The following is a 27,499-nucleotide window of genomic DNA, read 5'->3' as shown; positions in this document are numbered from 1 at the left end:
CCCAGGGACGGGGGAGCCTGGTGAGCTGCCGTCTATGGGGTCACACAGAGTCAGACACAACTGAAGTGACATAGCAGCAGCAGCAGCAATAAAGAAACACTAAATAATCATGAAGTAACTTTTTTTTTTACCAAGAAAAAAAGTGAAAATTTGAGAAAAGAAAACTCCAATACTAACAAGATCTAAGAAAATGGCCACTTTATAAACTATTGGCCAAATATAAATTAACCCTGTCTTCTCAAAGGACAATTTGGAATAATGTCCATCAAAGTCTTAAATTGGCATTTACTTTCTTTTCAGCAAATTCACTTCCAGGAATTTATCCTATAGAAAAACATATGTACACAAGAATATAAATATATATACTATGTGTAGTCATAAATACTGGAAATAATCTAAATGTTGAAAAGAGAAATGGTTCAGTAAATTATGGCATATTCTTAGTAAGGAAGACATTGTAGCAGTTAAGAATAAGATAGATCTATATGTATAACATGGAACAATTTCCAGAATATAAAATTAAGTGGTAAAAATCACACATACTTTTAATATATTACTTATATTAAAAACTAGTCTATTGAAAAATAGTTTTAAAACTACATAGCTTAAATATAATATATTACAAATATTTTTAAAATATATCTTTAATAAAGCTTAAAGAACAATGAAGGATCTAGAAACATACACCAAACCATTAAAAGTATTACTTTTTATTTCCAGTGAAAGTAATCAGAAGAATAAAAAAGGACTTTCTTGAATTTTCTTCTATATATTTCTTTTATTTTGTATGTTTACATAGTATTCATATAATTACTAAAGAAAGTAAACTATAACACTAAACAAAAGAATCTGACAAGCAAAAACCCTCCGTATTTAAAATTTTAAACTAAATACTTTAATTTTTTTTATTTCTTCACTCAAATATGATTAAATACTTTTTCAGACCTGAAATTCAAGAAAACAAAACTTTCCTAGCCAAAGACTAAGAACTGATATTTAATATAATTATTTAAATTTGTAATAAAATTTAAGACTAGTACTTAATCCTAAGAGATTTAAGAAAACTTCTACAAGGATACAATGTTCAATATATTCATTAGTTCATTGTTTATTACATCAACTGTCAATATTTTAAAGTGGAAAAATATTCATTCAAAGGAAAAGTCATGAAATAACAGCAAAAATCCTTTGTATTATATAACCTCCATGAGGTGTCTTTAGGCAGAATAAATTGCTGATTGGACCTGACCAGCATTAGGAACTCAATCTCTGATTTTACTCTGATTTTACCATTTAGATTTATAAATAAGGTTTCCATGTTATGCAAAGGTTGCCAAAACATTAAAACTGGCACATGATTCTAAATCAATAAAGTTGATTTTATTCCAGCTTTATTGATTTAGAATCATGTGCCAGTTTTAATGTTTTGGCAACCTTTGCATAACATGAAAACTTTATTCTATAAATCTAAATGGTCAAGGACATCTAAAAAAATATTAGATATAAAAATTATCAAAATTCACCTGATTTTTTATAGACAAAACTTTCTAATGATAAAATTAAGATATAAATCTGGAGAAAAGTAAAAGTCAACCCATCTCAACCTATAGTTACTGAATTAATTGGTTTCTAGTTATTCAGATGGATAGAGGAGGCTGGCAGGCTACAGTCCATGGGTCACAAGAGTTAGTTATGACTTAGCGACTAAACCACCACCACCAATGATTCAGATAGAAACACAGCCTCAAAGGAATATTCAGATTATGTCTAGGAATTATACTTAGTAATCAGTAATAATTAATGAACAAATTCAAATGTACCAAGGTATAAATTATACTTGATATAGAGAAATTCTAGAAAAACAAAAGTCAAATCTATTTTCTGTACTTTTCTTCCAAACTAAATAAATGATAGAAAAGAATAACATACTCTAACCTTTCTGTTTGGGATTCATTGTCAATTTTGTACTGTTCAAAATCTTGGCTAAGAGACTGTAGTTTTTCTTGAAGTCTCTTTTCACGTTCTATACTTCCTTGATAAAATTTCATCTCTTTTTCCATTGCTTTTACTTTTTCTTCCATAGCCTTAAACTCATGTAGAATTAGATAGCTGACTCCACAGTACTTACAAACTTTTTCTTCAGGAGACATCTATAAAATAGAACATACATTTACTGAAATGATATTTTTTTATTTCTAAAAACTAAAGTTCAACCATCTTGGCCAAATAAAATAAATGTATATTGTGCTCTGCCATGGAGCAATAATTACAACACTTCATAAAATTTAAAAAAATGGCATGATATTGACTCTAACAAAATCTTGAAATTAGAATAGGGTCTTTCAGAGTAATAATTTCTCCACAGTATCTCTAAGAACGATTTACCCTTGAAATATCTGCCATAAGATAAAACTTTTTGATGAAAATATCTTTACAATTCTTGTTTTAAGATGAATTTTCCCTGATATGTGAAGAAATCATTGGCCTTTCACTGCCAACTGCACTGTGATCCTGGAGATGGCTCTTAGCTTATTCAGACTTCATTTTCCTCATTTATACAATTATGGCATTGGGCCAAATGAGTTCTCAGTTCCTGTTCAGTTTTAACATTTTATGATTTGCACAGAATTTAACATTCTGTCATAAAACCACAAATAGAAGAAACACTTTGAACTTAATCTCTTCTCCCTAATCAGTTCTTTTCCCCCTCAGGTAGGTATAGTTATACCTATTTTACAGATAAGAACATAGGGACTACTGAAGTTAAATAACCAGCTGATAAGTAGAGAAGCTGACATTAAACCCAAGTCTATTTTAAAACCAGCACTTATGCCTGTAATCATTTGTATCATATTTATCTACCATGTGAATGTCTGCTAAATTCTCTTACTTCCTTCAGATAAAATGCTTATATATCTTTGGCCAGATACAGGGAGTGAAAAATAGAATTTTAGTGAAGTCAAGAGAGACGTAATTCTTTTTTCTGTATCAAGTATACACATATTCCTCAAGCAGCCTCTACCTGTCTTGCTTTTCATAAAGATAAGACAGATTCATTAAACATTTGCATCAGGGCACTAAAACTAAAGCAACTCTTGGACTATACAAAGAATGCCTACTCTTAATGCAACTTTGTTAAGACTATAGAAACTGCTCCTATAACTAAGAGCGATGCCACCATATATGCCTATCAATGTCATCTACCATATGTGCCTATCCATGCCATTATAAAAGAGTTACTTGATACAAACTAATAATAACTTTTATAGTTATTTTCATTTAAACTTAATAAAAATTTCAAATTAAAAACTATGATATAATACTACAAGATACAGATGAATGAGTACATCAGTCATCTAACTGCGACTGACACCAAATTTATAGATTTATGAAACAAGTTTGAAAGAAATCATAAAGATAACCTGGCTCAAGCGTGGATCTGTTCATTGAGACTATTCCAACCTAGATAAGTTGTTATCCAGAGTCTATCTCAGCACTCAAATATGATGGGAAACTACTTTGTAAAACAGCCTGTTTCATCTTCTGATGGTTTTGTCTATGAGGGAATTCTTTCTCATGCTGGTCCCAAATCTGCTTCCTGGAGCATCCACCAGTCCTAGACCACCTAGTAACCATAAGGAATAACCAGATCTTTCTCTAATATTTAAAGACGGCTATTAGGAACACTACATATCTTTTAATTCTTTAGGTCAACACTTCCAATTCCTTCAGCTATTTCACATAATGACGGTTTTGAATTTCTTTCTCAGTCTAGATAATTTTATCTAAACATGTTCCAGTGTTCTATATCTATTTCAAAGTACGGAGTCCAGAATTGAATACTACTGTTGGTCTCATTAAAGCAGAATAAGAGTGGACCCGTATTTCCCTCATTATAAGATCTCAATAATACCATTAGTAACACAATTTAATGCAATCAGATCACAATGGTCTTCTGTATTTTTATCAATTATATGTTGCTATTATATACTAAAGCTGGCTTTTATGTTAAATAAAACCCCTACCCAAAAACACATTGCAGTGTAAAACCATGTCCCATTATACTGAATATACCAAGTCATTCCTTCCCACTATGTCCCCTTTTGTAGAGAATCCACCTTCCATAGTCCTGGCTACTCTGGTAATATGACTAAAACCCCCTCCAACAATCCACCCTAGCATGGCTGAGTGATGAATGAAGGTTGGACATTTAACCTAGAAAAACCAAGTCCTGAGCTGGGATGAGCCAGCTGAGACTATAAGTGTTGAAGACCAGGCAATTAGGACATCTTTAGCACAGCCAGAATATATAAGGATCACATGCAAGGTACAGAGTAAGCCACATTACTGGGATGAGAGAGAATCAGCAAACACACAGAGAGAAGATGAGAAAAAGACATTGCAGATCCAGTGTAAGAGAGAAAGAAATTGGAACCAGATACTGTCTCACACCCAATGACCTTCCACTTCCTTACTCCAGTCCCTGCTAAGACCTAATTGCCCTACTTGCCTTTTGGAATCCATACCCCATGTTCTCCCACTATTCTCACTTTTCCCCCTAAAGCTACCTATTCCTTACAACCAATAACCCTCATTCTCCTATGTGAGTATTTAGCTTTTCAGATACAAGTGCAGAAAAACAAATATAATTGTAAATATAAATAAATAAATAAAATTTAATGTATATACATACACATATGTATGTATGTTTTAGACTCAAACTTTAGTTAAGTGACTTTGTATCCAGAAAATTCTAAGCTTTGTATATTCTGCAAACTGATTCTGGCAAGTTGTTTTATCCATCTAATTATTGATAAAGAATGTTGAACATGAGTTCTACCCTCAGTATAAGGTTGAGGGTAGAACTCTATAGCTTGTCATATCTGCTTGGTTTGGTCTGGGGGTGGTTTAGTTGCTAAGTCATGTCTGACTCTTGTAACACCATGGACTGTAGCCCACCAGGCTTCTCTGTCCATAAGATTCTCCAGGCAAGAATACTGGAATGGGTTGCCATTTCCTTCTCATATCTGCTTGCTGCTACTGCTAAGTCGCTTCAGTCGTGTCCGACTCTGTGCGACCCCATAGACGGCAGCCCACTAGGCTCCTCTGTCCCTGGGATTCTCCAGGCAAGAATACTGGAGTGGGTTGCCATTTCCTTCTCCAATGCATAGAAGTGAAAAGTGAAAGTGAAGTTGCTGAGTCGTGCCCGACTCTTAGCAACCCCAGGGGCTGGAGCCTACCAGGCTCCTCCGTCCATGGGATTTTCCAGGCAAGAGTACTGGAGTGGGGTGCCATTGCCTTCTCCATATCTGCTTGGTTAATACTAAATCCATTACTCAGCACATTACAGATACAGTGTTTCAACTGATTGCTAAACAACCCAATGACTTGTGTAACCTGTCTATATTTATTCATATGGCCTTTAGGAATATTAAGACAAACTTTGTCAAATGCCTTCATAAATTACATATATTCTATGTCAACTACAGTCCCTAAATCTAGTGACTCTGCACAAAATGGAATGGCAAAGCCTACATGCTAGTTCTGTTCAAGAACATAAAACTGGCTCAAGGGTTATTGTCTTTTCTAACACATGCTCACAAATTGCCCTTTAATACGGTCTAGAATCTTGTCTGGGAGTTCACTGGTAGTAATTTATGGTCATTCTATACATGGAATGGTATTTGTATGTTATCCTCTTACTCTCTACATGTTTTCAAAGATCATCAAGAGTGGCTCGGCAATCCTATTGAAATATACTATCAGTCCCCAGGAATATAAATCATTCAGGTCAAGAGACCTGAACTAATGCAGAACATACGCATATTTTCTTACAGTCCCTTTGCCCATCATGAGTTTTGGTTCCTTCTCATCAATTTAAAAATTCTTACTCTAAAGAACTTTCATCCTTAGCCTATTAATCACAGTTCTTTCCCTGCTCCTGGGAAAATGTCATGTCCTTATTTTAAAGAAAACTCTTGCTGGATAGAGCTTATCTGTAGCCTGACGTACAAAACACAAATTGTATAAACTCCAAAATTTTGAAAATTATTAGAATGTTATTCCACCATAGCAAGCGTGGTGGGAAAAGCTGAAATAAGTGAAATATACATGCTATAAAACAGGCTTCTAGATGTTCAGCATAGGAAGCCAAAATATGATATTTACTATAATCTAGGAAACAAAACAATTACAAAATAAATAATAAATCCATAAGAGTAGTCTCTAGGTTTCATTTAGTACAACCTAAGTCACTGATGATCTACATGAAACAAGTATACTGAACAAAGGTTTCAGTGCTATTAAACTGTAAATAGTTTTCAGTAAGTAAAACTGCAACAGTAAAATATAATAACACTTTCAAACTCTTTGTATCTGTATAGTCTAATTACTTAGGACATTTCTGTGAAACTTGAGAAGATATGAAATACTATAATTATGTTCCCAAATGAAGTAAGTAAACCTTAGCTGTTTCTTGTGAAATATAATTTGCGCTTCATTCTTATAACTTGGTGTTGTATCATGTCGTTTTGTAAGTAAAATAATGACATGTTGTCATTCCTGAGAAAAGAGCTATCATTAGCAGGATGTTTTTGCTTTTTACAAGATGCACTTTGGAGAAGGCATCAACAAATGCAGTATATTAAACAAATGCGGAGCCATTTAAAAATAAATTGTAAACTATACTTTTCAAATGCAATATTTGTACTTTTCAAATTATAGTTATTTAATATAAAAATGATGCAAATTTTTTAAAAGGTTAAATTAGGCTTCAGATCCTTTTCAAAGCTCCTAACTATGCTTCAAGTGGAAAAAACACTCAGTAACCTCCTAGTGCCCAAGTGAAGCATTCTCTGCTCAAAAAATTGTTCTCCCTTCCTTTCCCCACCCATTCCATGCTTTCTATGCTTGCATAAGGAGGAAAGAAATAGGAAAAATTTCACCGCTGAAAAAATGACAGCACATACAAAATGTTAACCTTTCTAATAAGTTTTACATTAAAAAAGATACCTTTACTCAAAGGTAGTGAATTTAGTCTAGCTAGTGAATTTCATTCAGATTGGGAGAAACATTTTCAGACAGAACAGAAGACTTTTTGAGTCATTAGTAACACAGACCGCCTGACCAGTTCATAAGGCCATCAAAACCCTTCCTTTCAGTAAGTCAACTGGCAGTACTACCAACTTAAAAACCACTTTGGTAAAGACCATCTACCCAAAACCCCTATTTCCAGCAATATGTGCTTTTCTAATATATAAACAGTACTGTTCTCAAATTTATACGAAAAGGCAAAGGAACTAGAAAAGCTAAAAGAGTACTGAAAAACAAGAATAAAGTGGGAAAAGTATTTTACCTGATTTCAAGGTAAATCTGTATTGCTACAGATTAATACAGGGTAAATACTGTATTGCTACAGTAATCAATACAACATGGTATTGGTGAAAGGATAGAAGCAAAGATCAAATGGAATAGAATAGAAAACCCAGAAATAGATGAAAATAAATATGCCAAACTGATTTTTGGCAGAGGTACCAAAAGCAATTCAGTAAAGGAAAAACCACCTTTTCAGCAAATGGTCTTGGAACGATTGGATACCCATAGATTAAAAATAATAATAAAAATAAAAAATAAAAGGATTTCAAACTAAACCTCACACTCCATTAACTTAATTAACTTACAGTGGGTCATGGACTAAACTGAACAACATAAAAATATGATTTTAGAAGGAAAAAGCCTAGGAAGAAATCCTCAGGATCTAAACTAGGCACAGTTTTTACACTTGATACCAAAAGCATGATCTATAGAAGGAAAAACTGATAATCTGAATTGCAAAATTTAAAACTTCTGCTCTGTAAAACACTCTGTAAAGAGGATGAAATGACAAGCTACAGACTTGGAAAAAAAGATATGCAACCACATATTTGACAATGGACAAGTACCTAGGTCATATAAAGAACGCTCAAAACTCAACAGTTAAAAAAAAATCAAATTAGAAAATGGTTAAGAGATAGATCACCTAAAAGGACACATGGATGCCAAATAAGCACATGAAAAAATAGTCAGTATCATTAGTCATTAAGAAAATGCAAATTAAGACAACAATAAGCTATCACTGCACACCTATAAGAAAGATTATAATAAAAATTAATGACAGTGGCACAATATATTTAAAGTGATAAAAGGGAAAAAACTGCAACCAAGAATACTCTATCCAGGAAGGCTTTCATTCAGATTTGATGGAGAGATCAAACGTTTTATAGATAAGCAAAAGCTAAAAGACCTTAAAACACCACCAAGCCAACTTTACAAGAAATGTTAATGTGATTTCTATAAGTAAAAAAGAAAAAAAGGCCACAACTAGAAATATGAATATTACAAAGAGAAAAAGCCCATTGGTACAGGCAAATATATAGTAAAGAAAGGAAATGAACCAGAAATAAAGTTTGTAGAAAAGTTAAAAAACAAAAGTAAGAAAATCATCTATACCCAAAATAGGCAGTTAAGAGATACACAAAACAATCAGATGTGAAATATTGTGTTAAAGAGAGTAATAATGAGGGGAGGAGAGTACAAATGCAAGGGTGTTAAAATACATTTGAAATTAAAAGGTCTACAATTTAAGACCATATCAGTTCAGTTTAGTTGCTCAGTCGTGTCCAACTCTTTGCAACCCCATGAACCACAGCACGCCAGGCCTCCCTGTCCATCACCAATTCCCGGAGTCCACCCAAACCCATGTCCATTGAGTCGGTGATGCCATCCAACCATCTCATCCTCTGTCGTTCCCTTCTTCTCCTGCCCTCAATCTTTCCCAGCATCAAGGTCTTTTCAAATGGGTCAGCTCTTCACATCAGGTTGCCAAAGTATTGGAGTTTCAGCTTCAACATCAGTCCTTCCACTGAAAACCTAGGACTGATCTCCTTTAGGACAGATTGGTTGTATCTCCTTGCAGTCCAAGGGACTCTCAAGACTCTTCTCCAACACCACAGTTCAAAAGCATCAATTCTTCGGTGTTCAGCTTTCTTCACAGTCCAACTCTCACATCCATACATGACCACTGGAAAAACCATAGCCTTGACGAGATGGACCTTTGTTGGCAAAGTAATGTCTCTGGTTTTTAATATGCTGTCTAGGTTGGTCATAACTTTCCTTCCAAGGAGTAAGCATCTTTTAATTTCATGGCTGTAATCACCATCTGCAGTGATTTTGGAGCCCAGAAAAATAGTCAGCCACTATATATATGTATGTGTGTGTATATATATTTATCTGCTGCTGCTGCTAAGTCGCTTCAGTTGTGTCCAACTGTGTGCAACTCCATAGATGGCAGCCCACCAGGCTCCTCCATTCCTGGGATTCTCCAGGCCAGAACACTGGATTGGGTTGCCATTTCCTTTTCCAACGCATGCATGCATGCTAAGTCACTTCAGTCGTGTCTGACTCCGTGCAACCCTATGGACAGCAGTCCACCAGGCTCCTCTGTCTAAGGGATTCTCTAGGCAAGAATACTGGAATGGGTTGCCATTTCCATATATATATACATATATATATATATGTATATATATATAGCTATATATAAGCCTCATGGTAAACCACAAACCAAAAACTGATAATAGATACAAACATACACACACAAAAAGGAATCCAAACACAGCACTAAAGATAGTCATCAAACCACAAGAGAAAAGAACAAAAAAAGAAGAAAGGAACAACAAAGATCTGAAAAAATTAACAAAATGCCAATAAGAACATAGATATCAGTAATTACTTTAAATATAACTGGATTAAATGCTCCAATCAAAACACCTTGAGTGGCTCAATGGAAACAAAAACCAGATCAGTATATATGCTGCCTACAACAGTCTCATTTCAGACTTAAAGACACAAACAGATTGAAAATGAAGGGATAGAAAAAGGTATTCATTGCAAATGGAAATCAAAGGAAAGCCGGGTTGGCAATACCTACATAAGATAAAATCGGCTTTAAAATAAAGAATGTTACAAGAGACAAAGACATTAAATGATCAAGTGCTAAATCCAAGAACATATAATAATCACAAATATATATAAGCCCTAATAAAGCAGCATCTAAATACATAAAGCAAATACTAACAAATATAAAGGAAGGAATTGACAGTAATACAATAATAGTAGGGGATTTAACATCACACTTACATCAATGGAGAGATCATCCAAGTAGAAAATTAATCAGGAAACACTGGCCTTAAATTACAAACTAAACCAGATGAACTTAATAGATATACATAGAACATACACCATTACAAAGCAGAAGAATATGCTTCTTTTCAAGTGCCTGGAAACATTCTCCAGGACAGTTCACATACTAGGCCACAAAACAAAACTTGGAAAATTTAAGAAAACTGAAATCATATCAAGTATCTTTTCCAACCACAATACTATGAGACTACAAATCAATTACAATGGAAAAAAACTTAAAAAAAAAAAAAAAACATGTGGAGGCTAAACAATATACTACTAAACAACCAATGGTTCACTGGAGAAATAAAAAAAGAAATTAAAAAATTACTTGGAAAAAAGAAATTTAAAATTTCTTTTAATTTAAAAAAAAGAAATTTAAAATTACTTTGTAATTAAAAATTACAAAAATTAAATGAAAATGAAAACAAAACAAAAGGACACAGAAAAAGAGGACAGTTTGTAGCAATAAAAGTTTAACTCAGGAAACAAGAAATATCTCAAATAAACAACCTAACCTTACACCTAAAGGAACTAGAAAAAGAAAACCAAACAAAACCCAAAGTTAGTGGAATGAAAAACTATAAAGATGAGAGAAGAAACAAGTTAAATGGAGACTCTAAAAATTATAGAAAAGATCAGTACAACTAAGTGCTGGTTCTTTGAAAAGGTAAACAAAATTGATAAACCTTTAGCCAGACTCACCAAGAAAAAAGAGAAAAGACAAAAATTAATAAAATCAGAAATGAAAAATAAGTTACAACCAACATCATAAAAATACAAAAGATTGTAAGTGACTACTAAGAACAAATATATGCCAATAAAATGGATGACCTAGAAGAAATGGACAAATTCCCAGAAATTTACAATTTCTAGGAAACAGGACTCCCATGGCTGAAACAGGAAGAAATAGAAACTATAACAGACAAACTACTGGTAATGAAATTGAATCAATTATTTTAAAACTCAGGGAAAAAAAAAAGTCCAAGAGCAGACAGCTTCACAAGTGAATTTTACCAAACATTTAGAGAAGAGTTAACACCTATCTTCCTCAAACTATTCCAAAAAACTGCAGAGGAAGGAATGCTTCCACACACTCTATGAGGCCAGCATCACCCTTATACTAAACCCAGACAAAAGAAACTACAGGCCAATATCACTGAGGAACACAGATGCAAAAATCCTCAACAAAATATTATTAAATTGAATCTAACAATACATTACAAGGATCATAAACCATGCTCAAGTGGGATTTATCCCAGGGTTGCAAAGGTTTTTCAATATCTGTATATCAATATAATACACCACATTAATAAATTGAAGAATAAGGACCATATGATCACCTTCAGTTCACTTCAGTCGCTCAGTCGTGTCCTACTCTTTGCAACCCCATGAACTGCAGCACACCAGGCCTTCCTGTCCATCACCAACTCCCGGAGTCCACCCAAACCCATGTCCATTGAGTTGGTGATGCCATCCAACCATCTCATCCTCTGTCGTCCCCTTCTCCTCCTGCCCTCAATCTTTCCCAGCATCAAGATCTTTTCAAATGAGTCAGCTCTTCGCATCAGGTGGCCAAAGTACTGGAGTTTCAGCTTTAACATCAGTCCTTCCAATGAACACCCAGGACTGATATCCTTTAGGATGGACTGGTTGGATATCCTTGCAGCCCAAGGGACTCTCAAGAGTCTTCTCCAACACCACAGTTCAAAAGCATCAATTCTTCAGCACTCAGCTTTCTTTATAGTCCAACTCTCACATCCATACATGACCACTGGAAAAACCATAGCCTTGACTAGATGGACCTTTGTTGGCAAAGTAATGTCTCTGCTTTTTAATATGCCATCTAGGTTGGTCATAACTTTCCTTCCAAGGAGTAAGCATCTTTTAATTTCATGGCTGCAATCACCATCTGCAGTGATTTTGGAGCCCAGAAAAATCTTGACAAAATTCAACACCCATTTATGATAAAAACTCTCACAAAGTGAGTATAGATATAACATACCTCAACATAATAAAGGCCATGTATGACAAGCCCAAAGCTAACATCATACTCAATAATGAAAGTATTTCCTCTGATATTAGGAATAAGACAATGCCCATTCTTGCCACTTTTATTCAACATAGTATTGGAAGTCTTAGCCATGGCAATTAGGTAAGAAAAATAAATAAAAGAATTCTAATTGCAAAGGAAGAAGTAAAACTGTCATAGTTTGCAAATGACACAATATTGTCCATAGAAAATCCTAAGGATACCACCAAAAAACTACTAGAGCTCATCAATGAATTCAGTAAAGTTGCAGGATAGAAAATGAATGTACAGAAATCTGTTGCATTTCTATATACTAACAATAAACTATCAGAAAGAGAGATTAGTCTTTTGGACTCTGTGGGAGAGGGTGAGGGTGGGATGATTTGGGAGAACGGCACTGAAACATGTATAATATCATATGTGAAAAGAATTACCAGTCCAGGTTCGATGCATGATACAGGATGCTCGGGGCTGGTGCACTGGGATGACCCAGAGGGATGGTATGGGGAGGGAGGTGGGAGGGGGTTCAAGATGGGGAACACGTGTACACCTGTGGCAGATTCATGTTGATGTATGTAAAAACCAATACAATATTGTAATTAGCCTCCAATTATAATAAATAGATTTATACTAAAAATAAATAAATAATTTTTTTAAAAGACAGAAAGAGAAATTAAAGAAACAGTCATATCAAAAAGAATAAAATTAACCCAGGAATAAACCTACCTGAGGAGGTAGGGAAAACTATGAGACACAGATGAAAGAAACTGATGATGAAACAAACAGATGAAAAGATATATACCATGTTTATGAACTGTAAGAATACTGTTTAAATGACCATACTACTAAAGGCAATCTTCACATTCAATGCAATTCCTATCAAAATATCAACATCATTTTTCATATAACTACAACAAACAGTTTTATAAATTGCATAGGAATACATTTATGTATTTCTAAATGTGATACACTGGAGAAGGGAATGGCAAACCACTTCAGTATTCTTGCCTTGAGAACCCCATGAACACTATGGAAAGGAAAAGTGATAGGATACTGAAAGAGGAACTCCCCAGGTCAGTAGGTGCCCAGTATGCTACTGGAGATCAGTGGAGAAATAACTCCAGAAAGAATGAAGGGATGAAGCCAAAGCAAAAACAATACCCAGCTGTGGATGTGACTGGTGATAGAAGCAAGGTCCGATACTGTAAAGAGCAATATTACATAGTAACCTGGAATGTCAGGTCCATGAATCAAGGCAAACTGGAAGTGGTCAAACGAGATGGCAAGAGTGAACATCGACATTCTAGGAATCAGCGAACTAAAATGGACTGGAATGGGTGAATTTAACTCAGATGACCATTATATCTACTAGTGCGGGCAGGATTCCCTCAGAAGAAATGGAGTAGCCATCATGGTCAACAAAAGAGTCCGAAATGAAGTACTTGGATGCAATCTCAAAAACGACAGAATGATCTCTGTTCGTTTCCAAGGCAAACCATTCAATATCACAGTAATCCAAGTCTATGCCCCAACCAGTAACTCTGAAGAAGCTGAGGTTGAAGGGTTCTATGAAGACCTACAAGACCTTTTAGAACTAACACCCAAAAAAGATGTCCTTTTCATTATAGGGGACTGGAATGCAAAAGTAGGAAGTCAAGAAACACCTGGAGTAACAGGCAAATTTGGCCTTGGAATACAGAATGAAGCAGGGCAAAGACTAATAGGGTTTTGCCAAGAAAATGCACTGGTCATAGCAAACACCCTCTTCCAACACCACAAGAGAAGACTCTACACATGGACATCACCAGATGGTCAACACTGAAATCAGATTGATTATATTCTTTGCAGCCAAAGATGGAGAAGCTCTATACAGTCAACAAAAACAAGACTGGGAGCTGACTGTGGCTCAGATCATGAACTCCTTATTACCAAATTCAGACTTAAATTGAAGAAAGTAGAGAAAACCACTAGACCATTCAGGTATGATATAAATCAAATCCCTTATACAGTGGAAGTGAGACATAGATTTAAGGGACTAGATCTGATAGAGTGCCTGATGAACTATGGAATGAGGTTCGTGACATTGTACAGGAGACAGGGATCAAGACCATCCCCATGGAAAAGAAATGCAAAAAAGCAAAATAGCTGTCTAGGGAGACCTTACAAATAGCTGTGAAAAGAAGAGAAGCAAAAAACAAAGGAGAAAAGGAAAGATATAAACATCTGAATGCAGAGTTCTAAAGAATAGCTAGAAGAGATAAGAAAGCCTTCCTCAGCGATCAGTTCAAAGAAATAGAGGAAAACAACAGAATGGGAAAGACTAGAGATCTCTTCAAGAAAATTAGAGATACCAAGGGAACATTTCATGCAAAGATGGGCTCAATAAAGGACAGAAATGGTATGGACCTAACAGAAGCAGAAGATATTAAGAAGAGATGGCAAGAATACACAGGAGAACTGTACAAAAAAGATCTTCACGATCCAGATAATCACGATGGTGTGATCACTGACCTAGAGCCAGACATCCTGGAATGTGAAGTCAAGTGGGCCTTAGAAAGCATCACTACAAACAAAGCTAGTGGAGGTCCTGGAATTCCAGTGGAGCTATTTCAAATCCTGAAAGATGATGCTGTAAAAGTGTTACACTCAATATGCCAGCAAATTTGGAAAACTCAGCAGTGGCCACAGGACTGGAAAAGGTCAGTTTTCATTCCAATCCCAAAGAAAGGCAATGCCAAAGAATGCTCAAACTACCACACAGTTGCACTCATCTCACATGCTAGTAAAATAATGCTCAAAATTCTCCAAGCCAGGCTTCAGCAGTACGTGAACCGTGAACTTCCTGATGTCCAAGCTGGTTTTAGAAAAGGCAGAGGAACCACAGATCAAATTGCCAACATCCGCTGGATCATGGAAAAAGCAAGAGAGTTCCAGAAAAACATCTATTTCTGCTTTATTGACTATGACAAAGCCTTTGACTGTGTGAATCACAATAAACTGTGGAAAATTCTGAAAGAGATGGGAATACCAGACCACCTGACCTGCCTCTTGAGAAACCTGTATGCAGGTCAGGAAGCAACAGTTAGAACTGGACATGGAACAACAGACTGGTTCCAAACAGGAAAAGGAGTACGTCAAGGCTGTATATTGTCACCCTGCTTATTTAACTTATATGCAGAGTACATCATGAGAAATGCTGGACTGGAAGAAACACAAGCTGGAATCAAGATTGCTGGGAGAAATATCAATAACCTCACATATGCAGATGACACCATCCTTATGGCACAAAGTGAAGAGGAACTAAAAAGCCTTCTGATGAAAGTGAAAGTGGAGAGTGAAAAAGTTAGCTTAAAGCTCAACATTCAGAAAACGAAGATCATGGCATCCGGTCCCACCACTTCATGGGAAATAGATGGGGAAACAGTGGAAACAGTGTCAGACTTTATTTTCTTGGGCTCCAAAATCACTGCAGATGGTGACTGCAGCCATGAAATTAAAAGACGCTTACTCCTTGGAAGGAAAGTTATGACCAACCTAGATAGCATATTCAAAAGCAGAGACATTACTTTGCCAACAAAGGTCCGTCTAGTCAAGGCTATGGTTTTTCCTGTGGTCATGTATGGATGTGAGAGTTGGACTGTGAAGAGTTGGACTGTGGAGTGCTGAAGAATTGATGCTTTTGAACTGTGGTGTTGGAGAAGACTCTTGAGAGTCCCTTGGACTGCAAGGAGATCCAACCAGTCCATTCTGAAGGAGATCAGCCCTGGGATTTCTTTGGAAGGAATGATGCTAAAGCTGAAACTCCAGTACTTTGGCCACCTGATGCGAAGAGTTGACTCACTGGAAAAGACTCTGATGCTGGGAGGGATTGGGGGCAGGAGGAGAAGGGGACGACAGAGGATGAGATGGTTGGATGGCATCACTGACTCGATGGACGTAAGTCTGAGTGAACTCCAGGCGTTGGTGATAACAGGGAGGCCTGGCATGCTGCAATTCATGGGGTCGCAAAGAGTCGGAGATGACTGAGCAACTGAACTTAACTGAACTGATAGAAATACAAAAGACCCTCAATAGCTAGAATAATATTGAGAAAGAACAGAACTAGAGGTATCATGTTCCCTGACTTGAAACTATAATGCAAAGCTACAGCAATAGAACAGTATAGTTCTGGTATAAAAACAGTAAACAGACACATGGATCACTGCAGCAGAAGAGAGAGTCCTGAAACAAACTAACACACTTATGGTCAATTAATCTACTACAAAGGCAACAAGAATATATAGTAGAAAATTGGATAAAAGGCAGTCTTCATTAAGTGCTGTTGGGAAAACAGGACAGTTATATGTAAAAAAAATGAAACTTGAACATTTTCTAACACCATATACAAGAATAAACTCAAACTGGATTAAAGACCTACAGGTAAGACCAGAAATCATTAAACTCCTAGAAGAAAACAGACAAAAACTCTCTTTGACATAAATCATAACAGTATTGTTTGATCTTTCTTCTAAAGCAAAGGAAACAAAAGCAAACATAAGCAAATGAGATCTAATCAAGCTGAAAAGCTTTTGCATACCAAAGGAAACCTTCAACAACAACAAAAAGACAACCTATGGAATGGGAAAAAAATTTGCAAATGATATGACTGATAAGGGATTAATAATCAAAATACAAACAGCTCATAGAACTTGATATAAAAAGAAAACCCAATTTAAAAATAGAAAACCTGAATAAATCTTTTTCCATAGAATACATACAGATGGCAAATAGGCACTTGAAAAGATGCTCAACATTGTTAATCATCAGAGAAATGAAAATTAAAAATCACAAAGATATCATCTCACACCTATTAAGAATGGCCAACATAAAAAAAAAATTAACAAAAGTGGGCGAAGATGCAAGGAAGAACAAATCCTCAGACACTGTTTGTGGGAATGTAAATTGATGCAACCACTTTTGCAAACAGAATAGAGGTTTCTCAAAAAAAAAAAAAAAAAACCCTAAAGTAGAACTATCATATAATACAGCAATTCCAGTCCTGGGTGTATATCCAGAAAAAAATGAAAATACTAATTCAAAAAGATACATGCACCACAATGTTCACAGCAGCATTATTTACAATGCCCAAGATATGGAAACAACTTAAGTGTCCATCAACAGATGAACAGATAAAGAAGATGTGAATGGAATATTACTCAGCCATTAAAAGAATGAAATTTTGCCATCTGCAACAACAAGCATGGACTTGAAGGGTACTATGCTGAGTGGAATAAGTCAGACAAAGATAAATATTATATGATATCACATATATGTAGAATCTAAAAAATACAACTACTGAATATGCCAAAAAGGAAACAGAATCACAGATAAAGAGAACATGCTAGTGGTTATCAGTGGGGAGGGGGAAAGGAAAAGGGGCAAGTTAGGGATGGGGGATTAAGAGGTATAAACTATTATATATAAAATAAATAAGCCACAAGGATATATTATAGATCATAGGGAATATAGCCAATATTTTATAATAACTATCAATGGAATATAACCTTTAAAATTGTGAATTACTATGCTGTACACCTGAAACATATAATTTTGTACATTAACTATATCCCAATAAAACTTTTTTCAACCAATGACATCAAATACTAAACATGCAGAGAAACTGGATCACTCATACACTGCTGGTGAGGATGTAAAATGTTACAGCCCTCTGGCAGTGTTTAGAAAACTAAACATGCAACTACCAAACAATCTAGCAATTGTACTTGAGCATTTGTCCTATGAAAATAAAAACACAAGTTCACATAAAAACCTGTACACTAATATTTACTGCAGCTTTATACATAATAGCCCCAAACAGGAAAAACTCAGATGTTCTTCAACAGGTTAAATAAATTGCAGTACATTTATATCATGGAATGCTACTCAGCAACACAAAGGAATTAACTACAAATATAAGCAACAATATGTGTAAAACTCCAGATAATTACACTGATTCAAAAAAAAACAAACTAATCCCAAAGACTACATATTGCATAATCCCATTTTTATAACATTCTTGAGGTGACAAAATTATTGGGAGACCAGATCACTGGTTGCTAGAGGTCATGAATTGGGGGTAGGATAGTGGAGGCACGTGAAAGCAGAGGTTGAGGTGAATGTAGCTATAAAAGGGCAACATGAGGAATCTTTGTTGTCACAGAATCCTTAACTGTGTCAGTGTCAATGTCTGGTTGTGATATCTAGTGGAGTTTTGCCAGATGTTACCATTGGAGCAAGTTGGGGGAAGGGTACATGAGATGTCTTGGTATTTCTCACAACTGCTTGTGAGTTTACAATGATCTTGAAATAAAAGGTTTGGTTTCAAAATAATAAAATATAAATAAAGCTGGTAATAAAATGCTAGAGATTAATCCACAGAGAAATTTCAATAAGCAATTTTAAGAAGTGTTGTCTTCATATACAAATTATACATGACATGACTATGTTTAGATTTAAATATACCTCCAAAGTATATTTACCCTAACACCTATTTTTCTAGAAAACTTCACCTTAGTAAATTCTGGGACTCTCTATGGCCAGGCAGCAAAAGTATTTTGGACTGCTGCTGCTGCTGCTGCTGCTAAGTCGCTTCAGTTGTGTCCGACTCCGTGTGACCCCATAGATGGCAGCCCACCAGGCTCCCCCGTCCCTTGGATTCTCCAGGCAAGAACACTGGAGTGGGTTGCCATTTCCTTCTCCAATGCATGAAAGTGAAAAGTGAAAGATAAGTTGCTCAGTCATGTCCAACTCCTAGCGACCCCATGGACTGCAGCCCACCAGGCTCCTCCATCCATGGGATTTTCCAGGCAAGAGTACTGGAGTGGGGTGCCATTGCCTTCTCCGGTATTTTGGACTACAAATTAACAAATACAGACTTTTCAATATTCATAGTTATTTTTTTTTTTTAAGTTTTCCCTAATGAACTCTCTTGGGTCACAATATTAAGTGAACAGTCTCTTCAAAAATTATATAGCTTCTTATGTTTTTTGTAAGTTTCAAAACTACAATTGCTTAAAAAGACACATATACCCCTACACATATAGACATATCACTACTTTTCCAGGATAATAGCGCTAATGTTTCAATGATATTCTCTCCTTTTCCTCTACTTTAATTCAACACAAAATCTGATCCTAGCCACAGTGGCCCAAAATGACCTAGAAAATTAAGTTTATTTTCTCTGGCAATGACAACCTGTGCTTAGAAATATAAAACTGTTATTCTGAATAAATTTCAAAGTTCCAAAGTACTAAAATTACTGAAACAGGACAAAATGAGCTGTTGCTGGTAGGGAAAGGGATTGTTATCCCAGAAAGAACAGTGTGCTCTCCAGCCCTTGCACTGCCACTTCTGTATTATAAAATAAACAACTCTGGTCTCTTTATTTTACTTTGTGTCCTGTGATAATAAATATCTCCTGAGGCTAAAATCCCATTAAAAGTGCTCATTCTGTCACCATTAAAAAATAACAAGAGATCAGTCCTACTTTTGCAAAATAACTGAGTTTTCCACTGATTTGTTGAGGTTGTTCTGACTTCTGTGTATATCTTCTAGCAAAAACAGCAAAAAGGAATATTACTCATTGTTCTTCTTTCTAAAAAGACTCCATATGTTTCTGAAATAGGTGCACATTCAGGAAGGGAAGAAATATATAATTATTATTTTGCTAATCTATAAGTGTTTTAATTTTAATTGTGGCAATAAAATACTAAACACAAAGTGTACTATCATTACAAGTGCATTCTGCTTTCAGTCTGCTAGATGAAAATTCCAGCAAAGCTGCTACTTATTGGAAGTCAGAAACAGGCAGGAGTCAACTTTGTCTAGAGAGTATATTTAGAGATATAGTCTAAGTACATAAAGAAGTAAGCTGTAGAGTCCAGCAGCAGACAAAGGGGATGAGTATGGTCTTGCCTTCCAGCCCATTAGTCTGTTTGACATCTTCTGCTACTTGTGGAGATGGGAATCTGAAATGTGTTTATGCTCAGTCAGAAATTGTGATAAAAAAACAAAAAGATCTGGGAGTGGTTGTCAAAAGATTATCTTTTTCTTTCTTCCTTAAGATTTCCTAAGAAGATAAGACTAGTGGCAAGAGGATTTAACAATCTTCTCTTTCTAATAAGGTAATGGACTAACTAGAGCTTAGTATTATCGGTATTCTCCATACTTTTCCTTTGTTGGCCATCTCCCCCACCACATTTATATTCTCTTGCAACTCTTATCTACTGCTACCTATTTTACTAGTGTGTGTACAGTGTAGTACAGTCATTTCCATTTCCTTTATCATATATCTTTCGAGTAATTGATCAACCATCCTATTTCCATATTATACAGCAAAAGTACAGAAAGAAAAATACTTCCCTCACTTCTCTTTCCTGATTTCTACCTAACCTTTCTTGCCTACACACAGCAAAAAAAAAGGAAATACAGCAGGGGCTTCTCTAGAAAGAAGCCATTAGTATTAGTCACTCAGTCCTGTCTGACTTTTCGCAACCCCATGGACTGTAGCCTGCCAGGCTTCTCTGTCTATGGGATTTTCCAGGCAAGAATACTGGAGTGGGTTGCCATTTCCTTTTCCAGGGGATCTTCCTGACCCAGGGATCGAACCCAGATGTTCCGCATTGCAGGAAGATTCTTTACCATCTGAGTCACCAGGGAATCCCCTAGAAAGAAGAGCCAGCATAAAAACTAACGTAAAAAGTTAACAAAAGAACAAGAAAAAAAGCCTCTAAAAGTCTTCTGTGTCACTGTACACTGATCCACCCATCCTCATTCTTATCCCATAAAGAAATATAGCACAATTTCCAAGTCATTATGAAAGCCTAAGATTTGTTTTATCTTAATAATGAAATCCCTGGTGGCTCAGATGCTAAAGCATCTGCCTACAATGTGGGAGACCTGGATTCTAGCCCTGTGTCAGGAAGATCCCCTGGAGATGGAAATGGCAACCCACTCCAGTACTCTTGCCTGGAAAATCCCATGGACAAAAGAGCCTAATAAGCTACAGTCCACGGGGTTGCAAAGAATCAGACATGACTGAGCAACTAAACTTTAATAATGAAATGGTTCTGATCTGAAGTACTCTTATTACTATTATAAGCTTATATATCTGTTTAATGTGCTTGCATATAGAATGATGTATGCAAGCTGACTAAATAAATATGCTTTAACCAGTTACATTATGGACAATCTAGAGGAATCAAATATTAGGTAAGAAAACGAGTAACTGACATTCCCAAAACAACCTCTAACAGGCTGTGGGATGCATGTGCATACTTTTGGTTGCTTTATAATCAAGTACCCAAAACAGTGTCTGGCACACTACAGGCACTTGATAAATACTTGTCGTACAAGTGTATCTAACTTCAGTCTGAAAAAGTGCAAAGATGCACTTTACAGGCTAAGCATTCAGCAGACCAAGGGCTACAATCAACTCACTTGTCCAGGGCCTTAGGCAGCTAAGCTACTCCTGGCCTCCCCACCTCTCTGCATTAAACAGACAGCTCCCTGTCATTTAAGATTTGAGAATATATGTGTATTTAAAAATGATTGGTTTTAGCATTAAAAAAAAATTTACTTATATAAGTACCTTAAACAAGAAAAAAACCACATTCTTCAACTTATTAAAAACTCTGTTAAAGACATACTCTTTCATGCATTTAAAACACTGAAGTTGTTAAACATTCTCTACCCTGGCCAGTATTTTTTCTTACCAGTGAGCTTTTGTTCACTTAGCCCAGAATAACCTTTTCCCTGTCTGTCTCTAGGAGTACTTCGCTTTCAAGGGCCAATTCCAGTTCTATTTCCTGCATAAAGATCCTCCCTTGACCATCATGATACTCAAGGATTCCTCTTCCCACTTTCTCTATTTTCAGAAAAGATAGTATCTTACATGACATTTAAATCAAACATTGTCTTTAGGGTCTTTTTTTTTTTCATGTCATTATATATCTGCTTCCTAATAGATGACTGGTATCTGAGTATGGGTATTATTTCTTGCAGATTGTTTTGTTTCTTTTTATGTCTACCACACCAGCTAGTAGTACATGGAAAGAAATCATCTGAGAGAGTGTGAGGACACTCTATGTATTCAAACACATCTAGGTACCATTTCTCAAGTAAGCATAGCATAGCTGAGCTCTCTGAACTTTCTCTTACATCTAACTTTAAAGGTGAAGTGAATTAAATGCAATGGTATAAAAGGTTTTTTATGGTAACTGGACTTCCCTTCTAGGACCTGCTAGACTGCAGTTTATATAAATCTAAAGGACATGCAGTAGAAGTAACCATCAAGTTAAATCAATGGCATAATTAATGCTAACAGGCATTACACGCATAAAAGATAAAAATATACCTGAGAGCTGACTGCAGTTTTTAATTAAAAACTAATGGACTGTGATTAATCTTAAACTGACTATAGATTTACCTTAAAAACTGAATGATAAATGAAAGTTAAGGTTTGAGGTTTTAATTCATAATTTGTTAATCAATTTCAAAGAGATATTTTTAATTATGCTGTTAGCAATGTATGTATTGCCACAGTAAATATGGGAGAAATGATTTTGTCTGAGGACAGATATAAATTAACAGGTAGGAAAATAGCATAGCAATGGTGAAAAGAATTGATTGTTAACCAGATTAAATGAGTTGATATCTATAAAAGGCCTTAAAACATGGTAAAAGATAAGAATTAAGGTGAAACTGAAATAGACCCTTTTAGAGAGATACTCTTAAAATTTCTGCATCATAAAAAGTTACAAACTAGGACTTCCAGCTGCCACAATGGATAAGAATCCACCTGCCAATGCAGAGGACATGGGTCTTCCTGATCCAGGAAGATTCCACATGTTGCGGAGCAACTAAGCCCGTGTGCCACAACTACTGAAATCTGTGTGCTCTAGGGCCTGCAACAAAGAGCAGCCCCCACTCCCTGCAACTAGAGAAAGCCCTTGAACACCAATGAAGACGCAGCACAGACATGAATAAATAAAAATTATTTTTTAAAAAGTTACAAACTAAAATTTTTTGTCCTTGGAAGAAAAGTTATGACCAATCTAGACAGCATATTAAAAAGCAGAGACATTACTTTGTCAACAAAGGTCTGTCTAGTCAAAGCTTTGGTTTTTCCAGTAGTCATGTATGGATGCGAGAGTTGGACTATAAAGAAAGCTGAGTGCTGAAGAATTGATGCTTTTGAACTGTGGTGTTGGACAAGACTCTTGAGAGTCCCTTGGACTGAAAGGAGATCCAACCAGTCCATCCTAAAGGAGATCAGTCCTGAATATTCATTGGAAGGACTGATGTTGAAGCTGAAGTTCCAATACTTTGGCCACCTGATGTGAAGAACTAACTCATTTGAAAAGACCCTGATGCTGGGAAAGATTGAAGGAGGGAGGAGAAGGGGATGACAGAGTATGAGATGGTTGGATGGTATCACCGACTCAATGGACAGGAGTGTGAGTAAGTTCCAGGAGTTGGCGATAGACAGGGAGGCCTGGCGTGCTGCAGTCCATGGGGTCACAAAGAGTCCGACGTGACTGAGCAACTGAACTGAACTGAAAATTTCTGTAGTGGTTTACTATTAATTATTTGTTTTGCAAATACATAATACGGATTACTTAACATTTGAAACGGACCCATTTATGTCTTTTATTTTCTGAAAAGCTGCTAGATAAATATCTAAGTATAGTATTTGGCCATTGTTGAAGCCCTTACAAGGGCTCCAAAAACACCTGGTCAAATACCATGCCAGAATTATATATCCAGCTTCTTTCACAGGCTGAACATTTTTGGCACTGAAGTGAATTCTACAGTTTTGACTATTATAATTATTCCCTTCCCCACTCCACCAATTCACTGCAGATCCCCTGACTAAAACAAATATAAAACCTCTGAATGCATTCTCCCATGTTTTAGAATTAATTGTTAAAATTCTAATGTTGTGCTATAATAACATAGTAACATACCTTTTGGATTTCTTCAGGTAATGCATGCATGGGAACATGACGATCCATAATTTCCCAAAATATACTGAAGGAGCTTTGAAGTAAAATAATCTAAAAACATTGATGGTGATAATTAGAATTAAAACAATATGAAGAAAATTTTAAAAAGATCAGTTCCTACAAGTATTTGGGAATCAATGGGTATAACTATTTTCACAGATGTTTGTTTCATCAACTCAATGTTAAAAGGTACAAATGAGGTTTTCTCATGTGGTTATTAGGCCAACAGAACAGGAAGGACCTAGAGAGACTACTGAATTAAAAATAACATTTTCTTTCTTTGGAACTTTATAATTGCAACTTCTGTAGTGGCTTACAACTAGTTATTTGTTTTGCAAATACAGATTAAGGATCACAAAATTTTAAACAGATCCATTTATTTCATTTAAAAGAAAAGTTTTTCCCCTGAAAAGCTGCTGGAAAAAATATCTATAGAATAGTTTAGCAGATAAAAGAAAGCAAGTGACATTAATGCTGGTTTAAATGAAGTACAGGAAAAAATATTTAGAGTTATCAAGTTAAATATGATAGGCAAGCACTGAACAGAAAAGTCACTAAAGCATAAGAAGCCAAGTGCCAATTTTACCAAAAGTGGACATTTATATAATTTTTATGCAGATGTTTTATTTTTAATAATTTTCATTTTATAATAAAACAATTCAATATAAAACTCTATCACTACTTTCATAAAACCACACAAGATTAATGAAGGTGCACTTTGAGTTCTTTTTTTTAATGTTTCCCAAATAAGGAGAAAGAATAAACTGTCCAGTTTCAGGAGTGAGAGATGTTCATTCATATGTATGGGTAAATACAGATACATATATATATACACACATATAAATGGGAAGTGAAGGGGGACAGCAGAGTAAGATAATATAGGCACAATTCCACAGCAGGAAAGACGTGAGGGTCAGGAGCTGTAGACAAGGAACAATCTAGACGTTCCAGGAAAAAAATGTCTTATCTTCCTCATGGGAATGGGGAATTAGCAAAGGCTTCCTGAGGAGGTGAGTGAGGAGGTTTACATTTGATCTGGACAAGATTTTGACAAACAGAGACTAAACAGGCATAGTACTCTATCAGAAAAAGTAACCCCAGCCACACAGCAAGATGTCAAGAAAACTGTAATTGACAAAAGTTCCTGTTTTTTTTAATTGTCTAAGTATTGGTGGAAGGATGGATTTCCAATCCCCCTTGTTAGCAAAGTTCCATGTTTAATGAGCTGCTGTTTAAAATAAATAACTAATGGGCTGTCTTCCAACCTAAAGATAAAGGTAATACAATGTGTATGGACAGAGAGAGTAAAGTTAACTGATGTAGTGAACATTGGCCCACATGGCCAAGTACATAATAATCTGATGTTTGGCAGACTGTCACAGTGATGTGGCAAGAGCTCATTATTCACAGAAAGCTCATTATTCTCATTCCTGTCATTTTACAGTGAGCTCACCATCAGTAAAATAATATGGCTTCATCTTAATGAAACTCTATTGTGAGCAGAATTTTTCCTAAAATTACCAACTAAATTTCCTTTTTAAAATTTCACACCTAAATGTATTTGAGAGCATGAATCTAGTGGCACAGTATTGTTACTGTAAATCTATTTCAATTTTGTGGCCTTACTATACTGAGTGGGAAAAATTGGTAGGTCTGATTACGGAGAAAAAAATTTTAAATCCTGCCATCCAGAAAATTTCCCCACGATGCAGAAAGCAGTTTTATTATCACATAAGCATTTAACTAAACTGTGAGGTACAGCTAATCTAATAAGATTACAAACACAGAAAGAAATCCCACTTTTTAATATAGCCAAGCAGATACACTCCATTACATACATGTTCTTAAGATAAAAGATAAAAAAAAAAAAAAAGATAAAAGATAATTTGTCCTCAAGAGAGCTTGCTATACTCTATTTCATAGTTTGTTTTAAATTCACCTGGTAATTGAAGTGCTAGCTAACAGCGTTTGTTCAAATGAATACATATCTCTAGACAAAGCACTTGGTTACTAGAAGCACTAAACTCCCAAAGTAATATGGAGATATGGGCCCTGTTTCCCTTGATGTTTACATTTTAAAGAAATGGCTCCCAGGTCCTCCAGAAAAATATTCTGGGTCTTCAAAAGATTTGCATACATACATGTTGAAGGAACAGAGGAAGCACACAGCCATAAGAGGTTTCCCAAGAAAGGGATGGGAGAGGTCTCTTTCCCTTTAACAAAAGGGGAAAAAAAGGGTTTTTTTTTAACTTTTAATTTACTTTCATTATTTTGCTTTTTTCTTTTTAAATCAAAGAGGCCCTTTTATTCTCTCACATTACACACTTTCTCGACTCTTCTTCGACATGAGGTGCGGTGATAACCAGCGGTAGCCGCGTAGGTATTTGTGAACCTGCTCTGACAGGATTACAAGGAAGATGTCAAAAATACAGACCCGTCCCTAGTCGTTCACTTCCGATTCCCTGCATGACACCAGTGTCACGCTGGGCCATTAACTCACGTTCAGCTTTCAGGCCCTTCCCTAAAGAACTATTTCTTTAGTGTGAATCACCACAGATGAGGTCAAGGTCAGGTGAAGAGGGAGTTCACGTCTTGAGACATTCTGAAGGGGCAGGATTTTCCAAATAGAAACTAACTGCAAGTACAGCCAAAATCGGCTTGCAAGGGTTTTGAAATCTGTCCCTTTATAACCCCGTTCCCTCGGGACCCGCGGAGGCGGGAAGAAAAGGTGCGGGAATGAGGCCTATCCTAGCCACGCTCTCAGAGAAGAGGGCGCCCAGACGGACGGGCTCGCGAAGACTAGACAGAGGCAGCAGCCGGGGTCAGGGGCAAGGCGCGGGGCCCATTCTCCGGGCGCGGCACCACGGCTCGGCTTTCCGGCTCTGCCCCCGGGGTGCCAGCACGCCTCTTCTTCGGAAGTGCGCGCCGGGACCAGGTCATTCCGGGGCTCAAGAAAGCCTTTCCTTGTCTCTCTCACCTATACTTCGATTCCGCCGGGGGCAAAAGCCTTTCCTGGTCTCCCAGGAGACCGCGCTGCACGTCAGCCTGACGTCAAGGCGCGGTGACGTCACGACACACGCCGCTCGCCAACGCGGAAACAGGACACCCGTGCGCCGCCCCGGGCCAAGTCCTGGGCGGAAGCTTGAAGTCTCCTGGCTTGGGTCAAAGAACGGGCTTAGCATTACGCTGGGTACTGTGAGTGGGAGGC

At 36.3% G+C, this 27,499-nt stretch overlaps 1 protein-coding gene across 1 annotated transcript in view; it reads right to left on the bottom strand.

The window, feature by feature from the left end:
* The window catches only part of LEKR1 (leucine, glutamate and lysine rich 1), a 204,996-nt gene extending 180,660 nt beyond the window's left edge, over positions 1-24,336 (bottom strand). Inside the window, exons 1-2 of the mRNA XM_086391695.1 lie at positions 24,253-24,336; positions 1,930-2,150 (exon numbers count right to left, since the gene is read on the bottom strand). Of these exons, the coding sequence (XP_086247821.1) occupies positions 1,930-2,150; positions 24,253-24,300 (269 nt within the window). The 5' untranslated portion in view covers positions 24,301-24,336. The remainder of the gene's footprint in view (positions 1-1,929; positions 2,151-24,252) is intronic.
* Positions 24,337-27,499: the final 3,163 nt, after the last annotated feature.

The sequence above is a fragment of the Bos grunniens genome, chromosome 1 (assembly GCF_055505025.1).
Source record: "Bos grunniens cultivar Pamir isolate PY7600 chromosome 1, Bosgru_T2T1.0, whole genome shotgun sequence".
Classification (NCBI taxonomy): domain Eukaryota; kingdom Metazoa; phylum Chordata; class Mammalia; order Artiodactyla; family Bovidae; genus Bos; species Bos grunniens.
The sequence above is the reverse complement of the archived record's forward strand: the minus strand, read 5'-3'. Positions and strand labels throughout refer to the sequence as shown.